Genomic DNA, 22,037 nt, shown 5'->3' with positions numbered 1-22,037 from the left:
GTTGCGTGTCGTACGGGACATTTCTGAGTCCCGTACGACACACAACATTTTCACTTTTGATTCACCCATAATCCAACATTTTTTGTTGGTAATCAGTCTTTCAGATGACTACCTACTATGACTTCATTATTGACAGAAAATAATTTTCTATTGCTCAAGCGATGAGCTACGAGACTAGAAATTGTTGTCAAAATGTCCAGTACGACACGTATGTAATCGCCCGGTAGATTGCCAACCATATTCATTCATTTTTGTCAGTCACCAATATGAAGTTGAAAAAAATGAGAATGGGTTGGCTCGAAAAGAATGTCTTTTGCCTGTCAGTTGTAATTAGGCCCGTGCAACCTTTAGCCGGTACGTATTTTCATGTGCACACTCGTAAATGCTGTTAGGTTGCCCTCTACCGTCCACTCAGCAAGTCCTCGATTAGATGGCTGTACGTTAAGTCTCACGTTGTCACATTCGGCGTACCAGAAGCCTCCATATTTCAATGCGCAGTTGGTCCTGTTTGAAAGGTCCTGGTCCCGATCCCAAGTACTAAATCGAAGCCCATCAAGTGGCCTCATAGCATCTCCTTTAAAACAAGATATAAAACATCCTAAAATGCCTCCATTTATCATGTTTATAGGTGATAACCCTTATTTCGGGGGGGGGGGGGGGGGGATTCTTCGCTTCTTAAAACGAAACGACCTTTACTTTTAGTAATGACTTATTAAAAAAGATACTGGTACCCCCCCCCCCCCCGACCAAAGACATTCTAACTTTTGAGTAATAACCTTTATTTCATTTATCGTTTTTACTTATTTTATATTTTTCAAAATTTAGTTTATTTTTTTCTAGTAGACCTATATCATATTATCTATTTATTCAATATTATTATTATTATTATATCATTATTATTATTATTATTTTGAAGGGGGGGGGGTGGTCCTTTTTTTTAACAAAACGCTCTCATTTAAGTAAATGGTCCATCTGTTTAGACATGACTAAAATACACTCTCAATAGAGGTAAATCTCACTCAAAAAGGAATGTGATCGTCCTACTACAAGAGTATGATTAGGACCAGAACGGATGACCTCTTTTGCGCTTGAAGAGATTAATATGATTTCAGTCAATTATATATTCATGATATCAGTAGCTTATTACAGTTGACATGGGTCCAGTAACACAGAAAATAGCGATTAATCGTACGCTCCAATTTCACGATTGATTGTATATTGTATTCACGGGAATCAAACGTAGACAAATGTTCTACGATCATTGCTAATCTTTGTGCGACGTGCCCCGGGTTATTATTTTTTCTCAATGATATGAAAGAATGAATTACGGCTGCCATGACATTTGCTCCGGCGACATTTGCTCCACTGCAAATTCCACACATCAATGGAATAACCAACTTCAACCCTGCACTCTAAAATCACTGAGTAAAATTTTACTCAATATTGGGCAGGAAGGGAACATCCACGTTTGCTGGATTTTTTTTTGCCCGTATGACGCTATTTAACGCAACATTGCGTAAAATTTACAAAGTATCTTTTACCCAACCAACATGCACGTTCCTTTTTTAACCAATATCGGGTAAACCTCAGCGGCGACCGACCAATTAGTAGCCTGCTCGGGCGCAGCTGGAATTTAGGCTTTGCCGAACGATTTTTGTAGAAGTCGAGCGGGCTGTAAAAATACATGACTTAGCGGTGGCCGAGCAGTGCCCCGGAGCAGTGCCCGGTTGATTACCCGGTTACCCAAGGCCAAATCTGGGCCAAGTAGGGGAACTTCTCTTTTTGGTGTTCGAGCAGTGATCGACTGACGACCCACCGAATCCCAGGCGGTCACCAACCGACCACCGGCCTATTTTTAGGTAATTGGCCGTCCGATCTTAAATTCGCCGCGAAATCATCGACAGCTCTCCGACTGACGACCGACCGATGACCACTGTTGTTCCAACGAGTTCAATTTTTTACCTAAATCGTTCGACGGCGATTGCTCGATTACGTCAGCGCCCGAACGGCGACCAACCGGGCGGCGAATGAAAAGAGAGCAGGAGCGGCCAGAATTTTTACTCCACGCTAAATCTCGAGCGGCGAACGAGCGATGCCCCCAAATCCAGTGGTGACCGCACGGCCGCCGGTCGGTGCCGGGCGAAGTTGGGTAAAAACTCGCTGCCCTGTTGCTGAGCAGGCTAAGTTTTCGAGTTGTGACCTGAAGCCTGAAACCGGAACAATTTTCGCGGGAGCAAATGTCGTGTCGACAGTATAAAGTTACGTACCTGCCGAACCACTGTACCTTACAAAGCTTAGCTGATATCCAGAGTCTTCATCCGCCACGCTGAATCGCTTGTAGACTGCATGATGATCAGTCCCATCTAATTCAAGGACGACGCGAAGTATAGAGGTACCGCTCCTGGTCATGTGATGAATGACGTCATTACCTAACCAGAACTCTGCAGACACATTGCCGAACCCCGTCTTGTAGTCAGCCCATGTCCGGTTAAAGTTAACACTTCCGTCGAAACGCCTCTGAATCAACTGTTTATTGGGGGAAGGGCGGGGAGCGGGTGGGACAGGAGGGGGGGGGGGTGCGGTGGGAGAGGGCAAATCATCTTATTCTGTCGTACTCTTAATTGTATATTTTGAGTTTATTTGATTACAAAATTATTGTACACTTACTGCATTATTATTATGATCAGATTTACTTGTATTTTATCAGATAGTGAAAAAAAAGGAGAAATGAATTTGTTTGATCTTAGTTTGAGAATTTAAATCTGAAATTTGCAAAGCTAGATATTGCCCCTCAAGAAAAAAAAACTAGCAAAGTCAATATTTATCTTTACCGTCCACCCGTAGCTATCCATATCGCAGTACACTGAGACCCGAGTGCACGGAGAGCCGTCTGAAGCCGAAACACAGATGTCATACACCCCACTTTGTGTGTAGCCTGCCGTGAGGAGATCGTTGCACTCTGAAAAACTGCCTAAAAGTGATAAAATAAAATACGCACGGTATCTATCAAGCAGTGCGTATCTCGCCAAAGGTCAAATCATAGAGCTATTACAATCATTCTTGCACGGCCGTACGAAGCGGGAGAGCAAGGGGGGGGGGGAACAACTGCCCCACCCCAAGAAACGTTCAATACTTACATTTTTTACATAAACATGTCACAAAATTCACAAAAAGTGTGCACGAAAGCCGTCAATTTCACTTTATAAAATGCAAAAGCGCCCCCATTACTGCCTGGTGGCTGCTCTCCCTCTTAATCGAGTTTCTTTAGAGGAAATTACGAGTGTTGCCCCCTCCCTCTCTCTAAAAAGTAAAATGTTGCGTAAGACTATGCGTTCATCACACTACTAATGTGACGAAGACTTGATGTTGCTTTTAATTGTTCTGAAGAGTATCTGGCAATGCATTTTCTACGTGTTAAAAGAGTTTTGCGTCGCGATGCTAAAAAGCTCTATTAATCGAAACAAATCCAATGCCATGAAACATGCTATATCATTCACACAAAAGACTATTATGTAAAACAGTATAAATTAATAACAAATAGATTGCAAACTGGTAGCATTTTTGTGAAATCTGGCACCCATAAAAAAATAACTTGCATATTTTCGTGTTCACCCAGAAATGCCAGTTGGATCCCCCAAAAGTTCAACTCTGCAAAAATAATGGGCACACACATTTTTGCGTTTAAAAAAGGGCACCTTGCACTTGTAAAGGATACAACTCGGCACCTTTAACTGTAGGTATTTGCAACCTTAAAGAGGCAAAAAAAACAACAACAACAAAGTAGGGTGTAATTGGTCACTGCAGTGATCCCATTGGTGCATTTGAATGGTGCAGAATGATATTTTTGGGTGTATTTGATTTGGCCAATTCCAATAATAAACTTCATATCGGTTTATTTTCATTTGGTCCATCGCCAACTCCTCTATTTTCATTTGGTGTACTATCAGTTCGTCCAATATCCACGTGATCTAATCGCCTTTTCGTTCACTCACCATTTCGTCTAACAATCAGTTGGTCCAATAGCTATTTAGTCCAGTGTGAACTGGGCAAATTTAATGAAAATAAAACCAACATTAGACCAATATGAGACGAAATGTAAATAGAAGAACTGGTGATTAGACGAAGTGATGATTGGACCAAATGGTTGTTAGACGAAATGTTGAAAGACGGAATGACATAAGAATATAAAGGTAGACGAATTGGCAATTTACCCTCTGTTTCATGTCACCTATTATATACACACACTGCAAAAACTACGGTGTTAATTTAACACCAACCCGGAATGTATATATGTCCACACCAGAGAAGTGTTAAACAACAACAGTTTCGTTTGGTCCAACACCAGGTAGGTGTTTATTCAACACCAATTAGTATCAAAACAGCATCGGTTTGATTCCAAACGGGTGTTGTTTCAATACTTTTCTGGTGTGGACATATGTAGATTCCCGGGCAGGTGTAAAATCAACACCGGAGTTTTTGCAGTGCACTGTATTCCGCACTGTGCACAAACTATGAGACACGCTGCTCTTTCCAACAGAGTGATGACCTACAAATCTCATGCAAGGAAAGTCACTCTATAAAGGATTTGGATTACCCACTTTCGCAGTTTGAACCGGTGGTCCAACCAGGACAGCGGCAAGAATATCCATGAATTTCTTCCACACAGGAGCCTCCGTGAAGACAAGGATTAGAAGCGCACGCTATTGGATAAGGGTGATAAAGAATCCAGAGACAGGGCGGGAAGATGGGTATAGCGAGCAAGAAAGTGAGACGGACAGGGATTTAAGTGGGTTGACAGTGGTAGAGAGGGTGGGAGGGAGAGAGAGGGAGAAAGAGAGATATAATGTTTAGCCCTTGTCATTATAATTAATGTCTCTGTCTGTCTTCTCTCCATGTACACTCTAAAAACAAATCAGTCAAAATGACTAGTTAATAGGGTCGACTGGGCGCAGCTGTTACTCTAGTCATATCTTACCGGAACATAGTTATTTCTGACTTGAATATACGTCGAAAATGTGACTAGACCTATCATCAGTTGCATTAAGCTGACTACTGGTTTAGGTCAACGTGACTGATTTGTTTGAAAAGTAAGTATATATATATATATATATACATATATATATATATATATATATATATATATATATATATATATATATATATATATATATTTGGAAGACAGAAACAACGACGAGTGAGACGTAGCTCTCAGGTTTCCTTCTTTATTGCAAGCTTTCGGCCATCATCGGCCTTCGTCAGGCCTACAAGAAAGGAAATCAGAAGGAATGAACATAGTATTTACATATATATAAATAAATAAGGTATAATATTAGGTAATATTATATTATATAATATACCTAATATTATATAATATAATATTACCTAATATTATACCTTATTTATATATATGTAAATACTATGTTCATTCCTTCTGATTTCCTTTCTTGTAGGCCTGACGAAGGCCGATGATGGCCGAAAGCTTGCAATAAAGAAGGAAACCTGAGAGCTACGTCTCACTCGTCGTTATTTCTGTCTTCCAAGTTTATCTACACTTAATGATGAGTACCTGCACTACTCGTTGTGCTGTGGGCCCCCTTACATTATAAATATATATATGTATGTATATTGTTTTCTTCTGCATTCACATGTATCCGTATAATTTGGAATGAATCGTAGAGAAAAAGATGGATAACAGAATAAAATTCTCAACAAGTATGATCTACTACAAACTATTGTAACAAATACAGTTTGCAGGAGAGGGATTGTCATCAAAAGTAGATTGCTTGAAAGAAAAATGGCAATTCCAGGATTAAAGCTCATTAAAATCAACGATACCTTCATACAGCAGAATGGCAATATCAGTTCATAATTTAAATGACGAGGATGGAGATGATAAGGATGATGATGTATTACAAGGCGTACTAAAACTTCTGCATTATTTGCTTTAATATTAATAATAATATAGGTTATTTATATTGCGCACATATCCACCTTGTTAGGTGCTCAAGGCGCTCCTATATTACCCGGTTAAGCTAGGTGTTCATAGCGCACACAGATTTTTAAGGAATTACTTCCTACCGGTACCCATTTACCTCACCTGGGTTGAGTGCAGCACACTGTGGATCAGTTTCTTGCTGAAGGAAATTACGCCATGGCTGGGATTCGAACCCACGACCCTCTGTTTCAAAGTCCGAAGACTAATCCACTGGGCCACAACGCTCATAAACGAGGCGCTTCATGTTTTGATGAATTGCACTGAAAGACTAGAGTTGAATATTAACAACGAAATGCCTATGCTCATAGCACTTTCTCCATTTAGTATGTAATAAATGGTACGCCCGATCCCATGCAAGGGGGCAGTGTTTTTGACAGATTTAGATTTAGTCATATTTTCCGTTTAACAGAATGCATCACTGAATAGAAATACGTAGTCAAAATACCACAAACAGTTCAATGTTATAGTTCATAAGTAAATGAAATGATAAACACAAACTGCTGAGACCTACAGTAATTTTGTTATAATATTAGAATTAAGAGATTAGAATGAAGGGAGTTGGAAATGAAAGCCATGCTTGTATGACATCACAATTTACAGATACTTATTATAGCAAATTGTTTTATGATTCTTCTATCTCCAATGTAATAGTGCAGATACTAGTTTTGCTAAGGATTTTAATTATGAAAACTTATCCTCCAAATAGTAGGGTAACCTTCATGGTCTTACATGATTTATGCTCATTTGAAGCAAGAGGTGTGCGATGTGATAAAACATAGGAGTATGTCATGATTTGAGCAATATTTGCCAAACGTGGGCAAGTTTGACCCTCCGTTACGTTCATTGTAGAAAAAAATCCTTCTTGAATCAATTATGCTTTGCCCATTTGACACGGGTTCGAACATGTTTATCTGGATTGAAGGCAAAATGGACGCCCACCTCTCTGTATTGGCCATTGTGATTGAAAATCCCATGTTTGGAATACCAGAACAAGGTCACATTTGTTTTAAGGAAAACACCTGATAATCGCTCTTTCGGGGCTCAAGGTGTGACCAAGTGAATAATTATACATTGCAAAAATACCGGTGTTAATTTAACACCAGCTCGGTTTCTACACTCTAAAAAGGAAGTGCTAATTTAGCTCTTAAAGAGCGTGTATAGTGACTTCACTTCGGAGTGCTGATTTTTCTCGTTCAAATTTGAACTAGACAAATCAACACTCCGAAGTGTAGTCACTATACACGCTCTTTAAGAGCTAAATTAGCACTTCATTTTTTAGAGTGTATATATGAAAAAGGGTGTTAAAACAGCATCACTTCGGCTTTAGGCTAACACCAGATATGCATGTATTTAAACAACACTAATCAATGTTAAACCAACTTCAGTTTGATTCTTAACCGCTGTTGTTTTCAACACTTCCCTGATGTTTTCCGAGATAGATATATCGGGCTAGATTTAAATCAACACCCGTGTTTTTGCAGTGAAGGCAGGCTCCATCGAAATCAGTGTAAAATTACCAGGTTCCAAACCACTGAACCAGGCCAACACTGGTTCCAAACGGGACAATATGATATCATCATGCACATAGTATTGCGCTATATAAATGGACATTTATTATTTTCTTGATACATGTAATACCCTGAGCCAAAATGGATTAATCCATGCTAAATTTACTGTTTGAAGATTTTTCAATTTTATTAAAATAAAAACACAAATATAAATGAGAAAAGCAAATATACAATGTAGGAATCTGGAGACAGTTTTTTAAAATCTTTACAGTCTTCTTCGCCAAAGTAAGATGTTCTACAAAATTCATCACAATTTTGTTTACATCAACATGCCACATCCTCGTTCACAACACACTGGACATCAGCTCAAGTACACCCAGCCTTTTTGTAGAGTGAACTGCTACATGTACAGTATGTTCCCAAGAACCATCCGTATTTGGAATACTCTCCCAAACGCTGCTGCAACTTCGACGTCTATAGGTGGCTTCCGGGGAGCAACATTGCCTATCATTCAACAAATGTTGCCTCCCCCTCCTCTTAAAGGGGAATCCAACCCAAATAAAAACTTGTTTTTATAAGAAAAAGGAATATCAGACAAGTTGATAGGTGAAAGTTTGAACAATATTGGACAAATAACAAGAAAGTTATGAATTTGTAAAATTTGTAAATATTGGTAATCACTATACCTATGGAGACTTCAAATTGGCCGCTTATGTGATGTAATAGTGATGTAAGGCAAGGACTACTCTTCCATGTACTTCAATACATATTATGGCTAAAATGTCATTTTTCCCAAAAGTTTTATTTCAAATTGTATTTTTCTTTCATGAGGACATTAAACAATATACTACCTGGGTTATATTTAGATTACTGCCCTAGGGGAATGGGTAATCAGGAGAAAACCACAAATCCCTGATAATAAAGTACATGGCCTATGGGAAAGTTGTCCTTGCCCCTTGTCATAATTTACTTACCCAGTTGCCAATTTGATATCTACATGGTATTAGTGATCTCAATTTTAAAGCAGCTATAACTTTCTTATTGCTGGTCCGATTTCTTTCAAACTTTTACCATTCTGTTTAATTCATTTTTCTCCTTTCCACACAACATTCTATGGCCAAGGCTGGATTCCCCTTTAAGATGCTGTAAGAGGGACACACACGCACCACCCCGCAAACTGCACTTAGCACACTGTATACAGAGCACCAAAAATACCAACACAGGATCACCACATCACCTGAACCACTGGCAGCACCTGACACAGCACAACCCTCTCCAGGACAGCGTGTACGCTTTTTGGGATAGTACTTCTTCAAGATTCAAGATACAGTGCTGCCACAAATTAGAGCACTTTTTCTTGTGCTCTATCTGAATTTGTCCTGAAAATGATGAAGATGCACGTTAAAGGAAAGTTTATGGCACCAAACTTCGTATTCTATAAACATACTAGGCCCTCTTTGAGTCTGCTAGTGTAGAACAAGTTCCATGGACATTCCTGCACCTAACAAAGTTGGACTTACGTGTCATGGTAGCATTCTGCTCACAATGCGTCCCATTGGTAAACTCAGGGCAGACACACCGATAGCCACTGGCTTCTTCTTTACATGTGCCTCCATGGAAGCAAGGATTCACTCGACATTCTAAGAAATAAAAACAGCAACAAACAAACCTTTATCATTGTCAAAGTAGGATGATTATGATGGGGGGGGGAACAGAACAATCGCTCTTCAATATGTTTATTTCGTTTTTCATAGATAGAGTAGCTGCGTCAGTACTCAGAAAAATGTACCTCTGTCGAAACTTTAAAAAATCTTCTATTTTTTTTTAATTAACTCTTAGCTCTTTATGTGCCTCGAGCACTCTACAGAGTCTCATTATTATTATTACATTGTATACAAAATACATATGTTTAACTTCTGAAATTAAAAAAAAAAATGTTAAGAAATTTTCTGTTTAATTCGTCTTGGTTTTTCTGTACAAATTTATTGAAAAGCACCTTGAGCGCTCTAAAGTAAGGGATTCGTAGGATATAAGTCTGTCCGATTCATTATTATTCTTATTATTATTATTACGAAAGGAACTAATTTATTTAGCCCTTTTGTCACTTAAATCCCTATCAGAGCTACGTCTTTACATGATCAATAACATTGGGTGTAAAAAGAGAGGAAAAAATGAACAAATAAAAGCCTTGTAGTACAAAAGGTTCCATGACATTCGCTCCGTCGACAATTGCTCAACTCTAAATTCCACAAAGTTATAGAAAGACCAACTTAAACCGTGGGTTCAACTTTTTGCCCTACGCTAAACCTAACACAAAACCCTATTTCAACCCTATAAACCCTACATTTTAGAAGCAATTAAGCCCGGAACATACTGTCGCAGGAGCAAATTCCGTGTCCCCAGTATGGGAATGAAAAATGATTTTACCTGGTAACTTGCAAACGAAATTGTTGGGGCGTTTGCCCGATATAGGATGGCTGGTTCGGAATATCTTAGGAGTCAGGTGTATGAGCTCGCCAGTGTCCCGGATGTTAATAGATGGGCAGGTCGTAAGTTCAGGAGCGGCAGTGCATAAACCATCAGATCCTGTTACAACTGTTGAATAACAATATCATAAATGTATGTACATTTTCAAAATTCATTTTTATCATCTTGAAATGGCGATCTCCGGTCAGCCTTTTGTGCGTTTTGTGCGCTGGAAGGTAAAATTATATCCTCTTTGACGTGTTTTCTTCCCCTCTTTTCCATTTCACCACTTTTACCCCACCCCTCTCCTCTTATCACATGTACGCATATTCCATGATGTTTGTCATTCTTTTCTTATTTCAACTTTTTAAAATACATGAAAAGCAATATTTTGAAATCTAAGTCATAGGGGCCGAGTACAATATACAAGATTGTCTATTCAATAGTCCCCTCCATACCCATTAGGTAAATTGTACATTATGAACCTATTCTTTAATTAATTTGAATGATTTACGATGTTTTACAATGTGCGCTATGGTACTTGAATCGTAAATGTTTGTTGGATATTTTTTTTCTATTTATTCATGTTTTACTTAACACATAATCGATAGAAAACAGAGTAGGCACGTCCAGTTTAGATAAACAAGTGGAACGCCTCTGGCCGTCTCACCTGCATCACGCGGTTCAATATAGCAGCAGTGCTCACTTTGAATACTACTCTAACTCGCATAAGATGTTCAGTGATACATGGTTACTCTTATTTCCCTTTTTAATGAACTAGACCAATAAACTTACAGAGATATGATGGTTATTCAACAAAAAACCCCAACATGGCCATGGTCAAGTTCATTGACCTTACATGGCCTTCGACCTTGATCATGTGACCTGAAACTCGAACAGGATGTTCAGTGATACTTGATTACTCTTATGTACAAGTTTCATGAATCAGATCCATAAACTTTCAAAGTTATGATGGTAATTCAACAGATACACCCAATTCGGCCAAAGTTCATTGACCTTTGACCTTGGTCATGTGACCTGAAACGTGCACAGGATGTTCAGTGATACTTGATTACTCTAATGTCCAAGTTTAATGAACTAGACCAATAAACTTTCAAAGTTATGATGGTAATTCAACAGATACACCCAATTCGGCCAAAGTTCATTGACCCTAAATGACCTTTGACCTTAATCATGAGACCTGAAACTTGCACAAAATTTTCAGTGATGCTTGATTACTATTATGTTTAAGTTTCATGAATCAGATCCATAAACTTTCAAAGTTATGATGGGAATTCAACAGATATCCCCAATTCGGCCAAAGTTCATTGACCCTAAATGACCTTTGACCTTGGTCATGTGACGTGAAACTCATGCAGGATGTTTAGTGATACTTGATTAACCTTATGTCCAAGTTTCATGAACTAGGTCCATATATTTTCTAAGTTATGATGACAATTCAAAAACTTAACCTCAGGTTAAGATTTCGATGTTGATTCCTCCAACATGGTCTAAGTTCATTGACCCTAAATGACCTTTGACCTTGGTCATGTGACATGAAACTCTAATAGGATGTTCAGTAATACTTAATTAACCTTATGGCCAAGTTTTATTAACTAGGTCCATATACTTTCTAAGTTATGACGTCATTTCAAAAACTTAACCTCAGGTTAAGATTTGATGTTGACGCCGCCGCCGCCACCGCCGCCGCCGTAAAAGCGGCGCCTATAGTCTCACTTTGCTTCGCAGGTGAGACAAAAAAACTGCTTTACAACGGAGCCCTCCAAAAGGAAATGAATGAAATGAATGGCATTTATGTACAATATGTTTGTACCCGACTTGCCATATTGTCCAATTTTCAAAGATCGTTGAATTTGGGTAAATGGACTATTCTTTTAGTCTAGAATGGACAATGGTGTGCGGAAGCTCACTTTCCCCAATGCGAACATAGAGGGCATCCTGATTCTCGACCCCTAACGTTTCACATGCCTAATTTATTTCCCATAGACTCGTGTGTTCAAATACCACTTCAAGGAAAATCATTAAAAAAAGGAGTAAATTCGAGGGTTGAATGTTTACTACCAGTGGATCGGATACATGTCTGGCATTCCATATCTAACCAGAAAAAGGTATCTCGACCGGCTCATTTAAAAAAATAAATCGGCATTTATGAAGACTACATCTGACATGATCCAATTTTCGGCTAGTTTGTTTTGAAATATATATCATAATCCTTTTGAAAACAATGCAATATGCACAGAAAGCCCGGATGCTTTCCTCAATTAATTCTGTAAGTCGGATACTGGGGCCAATGTATTTATGTTGGTCAACGGTTGGAGAAATTCTCCTTCTCGGCTGATGATTAGTCATGGGTGACTCGAGGAAAACGGCCGATGAAAGCACCATGTCGATCTAGTTCATCAGTTACCCAGCTATTCGAGGAGCAGTTAAAAAATTGAGCTTTTTTGTTTTGTTTTTCCATAACCATATGTCAAGCTCCATGGGGGATATTCAAACTCACGACCAAAAAAAAAAGAATTACAAGAGAGCCAATTGAGAAAGAAAAAACACAGAAAAAATAGAAAGTTGGACTGCTCTTGATTACTTCTAATTACTTTACATTATAGCCAAATACTGTTTATTTTGCAATTACATCTTTATATATGGTCATGACTAACATGTATACTAAAGCCTTCAGATAATTGCCTTACGGTTTACTTATACTTAAATGATGAATACGTATGCATATGAATATATGTATATATATATAAATAAATATATTTCTTTCCCCCTAACTCATCCAAAATCACATTCCATCCTACAAGGGCTTGTCTCCTAAAGTAGGTAGGATTTAAAGGCGTCTTGTCTCCGGGAAAGATCGAGACTTCACTGACGTTGATGTTCACATCAACGGGACAGACGTATCCCCATACTCCGGTACGGGCGTAGGATTGGAGCTGTGATTTTCCTCATTTCTTTTCTCTGTCATCTCATCCTAGGTTTTACTTGCATACTTGTTGTAGGTCTTTATAACATATTTTCAGTAAAAGCCCTGATTTTAAAACTGAGAGACACACCTACTTGACTTTAAATCCTAGTACATGTAGATATATCCTATAAAAAAGACATAGAAAAGAAAAAAAAGAAAAAGAAATATATTTTTGAATTTTACTTTTTTCATATATTTTTTAAAGAAAAAAAACGTTAAAAAATTTAATATGATGGCGAAAATAGTCAAATTTGACTGGTTGCCAAATAAAAATAAGAACCCCCCCCATTCCCACAACTGGGTATTGTGGCGTGCGCCTGTAATCCAAGCTGTGGGGAAGTTACAAATTGATGCAGAGGTTTGAGGTTCGAGCCCTGGTCACGTCTTTCGGATGGTGACGTTAAAGGTCGGTCCCAGACGTAAATAATCATATATGATTGATACACGTCTGACAAAACTCAAATACACACACACACACATTCGTTACTTCAGAGAGTAAAATGGACTTAATTCTTCCGCCAGTAAAAAATAGTTCCATAGTAGTGATATATCTTTCCAATGTGGAAAAAGGAAGTTTAGTAGGTACCCTCCCTAGAATCAGTGTTAGATTGTCAGTCATATTCATTCATTTTGTCAATCAGCAATACCAAATTTAAAAATGGAGAATGGGTTGGCTCGACTGAATATTTTTTTTGCCAGACAGTTGTGATTCAGCCTGTGTCACCCTAACACGTCATCAACGGGACAGACGTATCCCCATACTCCGGTACGGGTGTAGGATTGGAGCTGTGATATTCCTCATTTCTTTTCTCCGTCATCTCTATCCTAGTTTCAGTTGCATACTAGTAGGACTATATATTTAATATCTAATCTATTTTGAGTAAAAGCCCTGGTTTTGATTTTTGAGACACTCCGACTGGACTTTTAAATCCTCGTAGATACCCTAAAAATAACAATAATAAAAAATAAATAGAAAAGGAAAAGAAAATAAAAAAATGAGAAAGAAAAAATATTTGAATTTTACTTTATATAAACATTTTTTCAAAGAAAATCACAATATTTGTGATGGCGAAAATAGTCAAATTGACTGGTCGCCAAAAAAAAAAGAGGAACCCCCCGAACACAGTGCCAATCCCACCATCTCCCTCCCCCCCCCCCTCTCGTCCTTTATAGTAGCCACCTTTTGCAAGACGGCGGGACCGGACCTTTATGACGGTAGTTGATTTTGGAAGAGACTTTTGGCTCGGAAATTTGAAATATAATCCCCCATTTCAGAGGAGAGGGAAACATAATGCCCACTGGGCATTTTGATTGCCGTTTGTGTAGGAGGAGCCAGCAAAAGAATGGCTAAATGGCGAGCCGTGATTGGCTGTCAATGTATGAATGCACGTTCAAAGAAAGTTATCCGCCTGACTTTTGCTAATTTCAAATGTTGCACCTGGCTTTAAAGCGAAGCGCCTTGAACTTCTAGTAGCCAAAGTCGAGCATACACCTGCCTTCGAACGCGCAATCATACATTGAAAGCCAATCACGGCTCGCTATTTAGCGTCCATTGTCTAGTTTCGGTCTATTATATATTGTTTTGCTCTAGCGTTTAGTCATTGATGCGATTTTGGGAGTGCCATGTCGAAAAGTCAGTTTTTAGGGCTATTTTAAAATTCAGTGACGTTGAAATTTTTTCTGGAGTTATTACTTTCAATAACTTTCATCTTATGAATATAATTGTATTGTTTGCAGAATGTTTCAAGTATTCAATAAAAAAACACGAATATCAAACCCACTTTTGCCCATTTTATACTTGGTTTTGAAAAAAGCGTAACAACGGAGAGAAATTTATGATTCTATCATATGTTCAATACTTTAATGATAAAGTTTATATATAATACTTTGTTTTGTTTTACTTATGGAAAAATATCATATATTGCACATGCCTTATTTTATATTGTCTGTAAGTAATTATTTCGACCACTTTACTTTGTTCTGTTGAAAATGAAATAAATTGAAATTGAATTGGACTGAAAATTGAATTGAAATTGCTTTTATACGTAACTTGATTAACGTGCATCGAAATAAGTGGAATATTTTGTATAAAAAATAAATTATTTATTTGGATTTATTTGAAATGTAATTTATTATTGTTACAATGTATCTGTGCATGTAATACTCATGTTTTGAATAAGTTGAGAAAAAAATCCTGAAAATATGATAATAATAATAATAATAATGATAAAAATCAATTAACAATGACAATAAAAATCCGCTTTTATATAATTCTTAATATGTAAAGGGATGATGCACACCTTATCCCGCTTGGGGTTTATTTTCTATCCATCTCGCCCGAGTATATGCCTATATACTTCAATACCAAGGTCTATCATAACACTTCATTTATCGTTTAGATAGCTAGGGCAAATTCACAATCAGTACATACGGGACACAAAAGGATAAACGCACGAGGCGTGCGAAGGGTCAAGGACCAAATAAGAATATAATAAATTACAATGGGGAGAAACAGAGGGAGTCTAAGGGCCTTTGCAATTAGGATGAAATAAAATATATTGATTAAAGAGATACATCATGCAATGGATTAGATCTAATAGTATTCTACCATTAGTTTTCCAACCCCTAAATGCCGAAATGAAGGTGATTTTGTTCTGAAAGAAATCAAAAGAAAAAAAAATGGATTTAAACTCCAAATTTTCAATATCGGTCATAAAAAAGCACAAGCAAACAACAACAACAAAGGGAGGGAGGGTTTGCCCCTAAATGATATTATTCGAACATTTCAAATGAATTATAGATGTAGGTGCTAAGACGTTCACCCATAAATTCTGCCTGAACTATAAACTTATTTTTCATTTAAATTTATTTATTCATTCATTTATATTTTTAATTATTCATTTTTGAATTCCAAATTGGTGCTGTTTCAATACTTCTTTGATTTGGAAATAGATTCCGGGTTGGTGTTAACATGGTTAAATCAACACCGGATTTTTTTTGTCAGTGTGTACGTGCTATACTTACTTGTTGCGGCCCCCACGAGCTGTATGGCAAAATACACCAACATCACCTGAATGGAACGAGACAGGAATAATAAAATCTATTGCAAATATTAATGAGGGATTTTCTTACTATGTATATATTTGTTGCGAATAAGGAAGGCCTGGAATTTAAATGAAATATATACCACTTTTTTTCTACATGTTAGACCAAGCGAGCAATATTTTGTTTGGATCCCGCCATGTTTACTACAAAACTGGTTAATAAAAATTTTAAATTGAAATTAAGAAGAATCGAATCTGCGAAATCAAACGCTCATACATATACACTGAACAGTTGTGGAATTAACTCCTGCCCGGTATTTAAATATGTCCACACCAGCGAATCTTTAAACAACACCAGACTGATTTTGGCCTAACACCAGATAGGTGCTTACACGACACCAATTAGCCCGTTTCTGTATGGCGAGAGCAGCACATACTTTTTTACTGACGTGTTATACATGATCATGCCAAACAAGTTTATCGTCTATAATGACACCTAAGATTTAGTTGATTGAACGTTCTTTAGTACTTTACCATTAAAACAGGATGTGTTTGATCCCTAACTGGTGTTGTTTTAACACCTCTCTGTGTTGGACATATATAGAAACCGGGTTGGTGTTAACTCGTCACTATTGTTTTTGTAGTGTATGCATCCACACCGGAAAATAGTATCCAAACTGCTTTAACGTCTAATAAAGATCACTTGCTGTCTAGCCCAGAGTTTCATGTTGAAATCACATCCGGGGAGGGTTCCAGCAACATTTTGTTGCCTATTTACTGCAAAAACTGCGGTGTTGATTTAATACTGGTCCGGAATTTACATATGACCAAACCAGAGAAGTGTTAGAACAACACCGGTTTGGTTTTGGACTAATTCCAGATGGGCGTTTTTGCAACACCAATTAGTGTTAAAACAGCAACATTTCTCTGGTGTGGTCATTTATAGATTCGGGCTGATGTTAAATTAACACCGGTGTTTTTGCAGTGTTTGTCAGATGTGACAAATTTACTTGAGTTTGAATGGTTGAGAAGCACAGTCACTGTGGCACCTAGCGTATCCAACATACCTTTTTTATTGGATAAATACCTTCAACGAAACGCTCCCCCGTCATGCAAAAACGCCGGTGTTTATTTAAAGGGATGGTCCGGGCTGAATTTAATAAATAGAGTAGAGTTTTCTGAGCAAAATGCCGAAAATTTCATCAAAATTGGGTAACAAATAACAAAGTTATTGAATTTTAAAATTTAGCAATATTTTGTGAAAACAGTGTCATAAATATTCATTAGTTGGGCTGATGAAGTCACGTCTCCACTTGTTCTTTTGTATTTTATCATATGAAAATAGGTTTATTCAAAATTTTTCCTCAAAGAACTAGAAAAATTGGATTGACATCTGATTTAGTGCATTAGATATTTATTGCTGCAACTTATTTCATTACAAGGGAGACATATTATTCACACAAGTATGAAATAATGAAAAAATATGAAATTATGTAATAACTTGTGACATCATCAGCCTACCTAATGAATATTCATGACGACTGTTTTTACAAAATCATAGCTACACTTTAAACTTCAATAACTTTATTATCCGATTTTGATGAAATTTTTGGCATTTTGAATTTTGAATTCTACTCTATGTATTGAGATATAAATATTTTCAGCCTGGACCATCCCTTTAACACCAGACTGGTATCAATTTGGCATTTAAGATACACCAATTAGTGTTAAACCAATATCGGTTTGATTCTTTATACCACATGATGGTCACATTTGTTCTATGGCGGCCGTACGGCGAGTCGAAAACAGCCGTTTTATCAATTTTGATTCAAACCACCTATATGTAGTTGGACAAAAAATGTTAAAACGGCTGTTTTCGACTCGCCGTACGGCCACCGTAGAACAAATGTGACCATGGCATAACTGTTCTTGTTTCAACGCTTCTCTGTTGTGGACCGATATGGATACCGGGCTGGTGTAAAACCGAAACCGGTATTTTTGCATTGCATCAACTATTATACTAAATCAGTCACTTATCAAAAACACCAAAGTAACATTTTCAATTGATCACATGCATTTACGTAATCGCATCGCCATATGATGTCGATACCATTGCCTTGCCCGCGTTGGTAATCTGCCTCTGGCGTACCTCTGAAAATTCCTTTGACAAGTATTCGTAATAGTCTCTGGGTTGCACGGGCCTAATCACAACTGGCAGGCAAAAGATATTCATTCGTCCCAACCCAATTGCCCAATTTTTAAATTTGACAGTGCTGATTGACGAAAATGAATGAATATGACTGACAATCTAATACTGACTCTACGGAGGGTATATACTGAACTTATTTATGTATCACCACTATGGAACTATATTTTTACTGGCGGAAGAATTAGGGTCATTTTACTTTCTCAAGTGAGAAATTTGGTCCCGTCAGGTGTAGTCTTCATAAATGCTTTTTGTTTTTAAAATGAGTGGTCGAGGTCCCTTTTCTGGTCAAATATGGAATGTCAGACATCTATCCTATCCACTGTTAGTAAACATTCAACCCTCGAATTTCCTCCCTATTTTTTATTAATTCTTTTTAAGTGCCACTTTAACACACGAGTCAATGGAAAAATTCATAAAAAATAAAGATGAAAATTCGAGGGTTGAATGTTTACTACCAGTGGATAGGATATATGTCGGACATTCTATATCTGACCAGAAAAGGGTAACTCGACTGGCTCATTTGAAAAATGAATCGGCATTTGTGAAGACTACACCTGACATGATCAAATTGGGCGTTGTGGCGTGCGCCTGTAATCCAAGCTACGTGGGGAAGTTACAAATTGATGCAGAGGTTCAGGGTTCGAATCCTGGTCACGCAAACACACACAATTCATCACTTAAGACAGTAACATTCTTTCGCCAGTAAAAAATAGTTCCAAAGTGATAATATATCTTCCCAATTTGGGAAATAAAAGGAAGTTCAGTAGTTACCCTTTCTAGAATCAGTGTTAGATTGTCAGTCATATTCATTAATTTTTGTCAATCAGCAATATCAAATTCAATATTTGAGAAAGGGCGGCTCGAATGAATACCTTATTTTGCTGCCAGTTGTAATTAGGCCCATGTAACCTAAACATAAGTTTACTTGAAGATGATTCTCATGCCACCATCATCACCAGACCGGATGGGATCACTGGGGAGCAATAGAGGCGTTTAGAGCGATTAGTTTAGTCGGAGAGTCGCTGTATTGCACGGTTCCAGGATATGCATTGAAGGGGCTGCGGAAGAGGGGGGGGGGGGGGGGGGGGCTGTTGGAGCTTTAGCCCCCACTTTTTTCCGTGAAGAAAAACGTAAAAATGACCATATGATTGTGATTTTTTGCATGGTCAGCCCCCCCCCACTTTGAAAACCTTTCCACGGCCCCTGTATTGTTCCCACATGTTGGTCTAAGTTAATTATTTCTAGGAAAGTAATTCATTCGTACTGTACAAGAAATTCCTCTCAGAATAAGTTACGCTTCCCCAAATGAATCATTCAAACACTAATTTAATCATCACGCTGTTTCGCTATGGAATACATAAACTCCTTAAAAGATAACCTATAAGTCCAGTTGCAGCATAATTTTCCAATATTGAATATCCCCGATGTCAAAATCAATTATTATGTTCTATGTATGTATATTCCCTTCTTTCTTATGATGTGCGCAGTTTATTATAGTCTTGTTTATATCTGACGTCACCTAATATGTTCTAGCATAATAATGTATGTATATTTTCTAATGTTCATTTTACTGTGTATTATAACATGTATAATATATATTTTGATTGTTTTGTTTTTAATAATTATGCATGACCCCAAGAGGGAGTAATTTTCATGTAGATTGTGCATCCTGTTGAAATATTGTTGATAATAAATAAATAAATAGATTTGCTCTGGCGACAATTGCGCCAATGGAAAATCTGCATGTCAAGCTTAAAGATAAATTCCAGTATTGGTAACGATCTCAAAATGACTTTTTACAGAATCTAATATAATGACCACCCAGGTGTCTGTTTGTATGAATAAAAAATCTGTGCCAAAGGATTCTGGAAGACATTGTGTAACTGCTGAGATATAAGCAAAATAAGCGCGGATTCGGTCACTTCCGTTGGAGCTTTATTCCAGCAATAATAATACACTGTCCCACGTGTGCCTCTCTGTGTTGGCGATCTTCATTGTGAACATTTTTCAGCGTAGATTTCAAGATTTCACAAAGTTCAGTTTTTGCAACTGTACCAGATCTAGATCCTCGATGATATACTGACAATAAAGCCTGGTTTTACAGACTTTCTCATGAAACCAGTTTTTACTGCAACTACTGGCATTTCTCTTTAAGCTATACAAGCGTAAAATCTAAACATCAAAACTAAATAAGCCCTAACCATTATCTCTACAGTTACATATTTCTGAACCGAAAATCTAATAGGTCGGGGGGGGGGGGGGCGGGGCTAAACTATCCCCTATGCCCTCTGAGATATTAAGACCGGGGGAGCGTTTCATCAACAGTTTTGTTCGACAAGTGGTCAGATCTGACAACTTTCCTTGAATCTGATTGGCTGAGAGGTACTGTTATTATGGTAACTGTCAGATGAAACAGGACTTGTCCGGATAAAACGTCCGACAAGTCCTTTCATGAAACGCTCCCCAGAGCAAATGTCGTGTCACCGTTTTGCACAAACACATTTTCGCCAAATAGACGTAGCCTACTTGATACATTATTATAATCGTCATAATCGTATAGTCCCCCATGGGCGGCAATCCCAGGGGGGACGCGTCCCCCCTACCAAAAACAGTAGGGGGCATAATGTTCTTTTTTATTTTTTGCTTGTAAAATTTTCCAGGCCGATTTCCGCCCATCCTACCCCCCCCCCTCAGAGGATACATGAATACGCGTACTAAACGGAGTTGAGATGCGTGAACTGGACATGCTGGAGGTAACCAACGCGTGCAAGGCAACGACTTCTGCATTTCTTCAGCCTCCATGATGGCGGCTTTAGTGCCGTTATATTTGGAAGCTGCCAAACGACACAGGATACCGTTGCATAAAACAATTACAATTACTTACCAGATCACGCCTGTGTGCTTTTGATGTAGGTCTATAGCTAGTCATCATTGTTGTTATCCTATTGGTAATTTCCCTTTAGCTGTTGAAGACTTAAGTTGTTCGCTTAATACGTAAAAAAATGGGAAACCCAGGACTGTATCTTTATGCAAACGCTAGCTTGTTTTTCACACAAATACACAGCAAAATCGAACTTATGATAATAAGAACCATTACAGTACCAACAACAACAGTGGTTCAATTTTATGAAAACTGCCATCAAAACATCTTGAATAAGAGCGCAATAATACTTAGGCTATCACAGACTCGATGATTAATCACCCATGTCCGCCAAGAAAGACTAGTCCATGTTTAAGTTCATATACTATTTCGATGATCTGGATAATTAAGAGAAAAACAAACCAACCTCTCTATTTCAATTTTAGAATAAAAAACCAACACATTTAAATACTAAAGCTTTTCGCGTTTAGACGTTTAGCTGGGTTGGTTTGATGCTGCTGTTTCGTTGCTTCCCCCAGAATATAACAATTATGCGAATGGCCATCAATAAACCACTATTTCATTTTTTAGATCAATTTTTATACAGTCCGTTCAAGAAAAAGAAAATGTCATACAATTCAATTATTACTCTATATTTTCATACCTACTATGACACAAACACTTCACACATTAATGAGCAAGACGAGTTTGACATTTATCTCATGTTAATGTCAAAATCAAGTTGAGCAGAAAAAAAACACATGATAAAATTGGTTCGTAATAGGACGATCGTGCCTATTCGACAATTGATAGATTATTCTTTCTTTTGCATTCTTATTTTTTTTTCACAGTGATCCCTGAAATGAGAGTGGATTCAGATTCACAGGCGAGTTTCTGCTCAAATTGTTACTGATAGAATTTTCTTGTTTGTAGCCTGCCATGCGCTAATCATGGAAGGCTGTTCTC

The 22,037-nt window shown here is 37.7% G+C and overlaps 1 protein-coding gene across 2 annotated transcripts; it reads right to left on the bottom strand.

The window, feature by feature from the left end:
• Nucleotides 1-269: 269 nt before the first annotated feature.
• On the bottom strand, nt 270-21,607 carry LOC121416488 (microfibril-associated glycoprotein 4-like). Of its 2 annotated transcripts, XM_041609980.1 has the most exons (8): nt 21,096-21,606; nt 15,983-16,028; nt 9,931-10,098; nt 9,024-9,143; nt 4,599-4,700; nt 2,832-2,971; nt 2,268-2,526; nt 270-574 (listed from the first exon to the last, which is right to left on the bottom strand). In XM_041609980.1, exons 1-8 carry the CDS (start codon nt 21,141-21,143, stop codon nt 348-350), a joined length of 1,110 nt encoding a protein of 369 aa, XP_041465914.1. In that variant the 5' UTR covers nt 21,144-21,606; the 3' UTR covers nt 270-347. The 2 variants fall into 2 exon arrangements, with proteins under 2 accessions (XP_041465914.1, XP_041465915.1); XM_041609981.1 differs by lacking the exon at nt 4,599-4,700 and having other exon boundaries at nt 21,096-21,607.
• Between the last annotated feature and the right edge of the window lie 430 nt (nt 21,608-22,037).

Source organism: Lytechinus variegatus, chromosome 6 (assembly GCF_018143015.1).
Source record: "Lytechinus variegatus isolate NC3 chromosome 6, Lvar_3.0, whole genome shotgun sequence".
NCBI lineage: Eukaryota > Metazoa > Echinodermata > Echinoidea > Temnopleuroida > Toxopneustidae > Lytechinus > Lytechinus variegatus.
This window is presented reverse-complemented; position numbering and strand designations above follow the sequence as displayed.

What these genes read in the sequence shown, in the direction of transcription:
- LOC121416488 (XM_041609980.1), bottom strand. Translation starts at nt 21,143, where the DNA reads ATGATGACTAGCTATAGACCTACATCAAAAGCACACAGGCGTGATCTG. An exon ending in AAGCACACAGGCGTGATCTG is followed by an intron (nt 16,029 to 21,095) that starts GTAAGTAATTGT and finishes CGTTCCATTCAG; the next exon opens with GTGATGTTGGTGTATTTTGC. An exon ending in GCAGAATGCTACCATGACAC is followed by an intron (nt 4,701 to 9,023) that starts GTAAGTCCAACT and finishes CTTATCCAATAG; the next exon opens with CGTGCGCTTCTAATCCTTGT.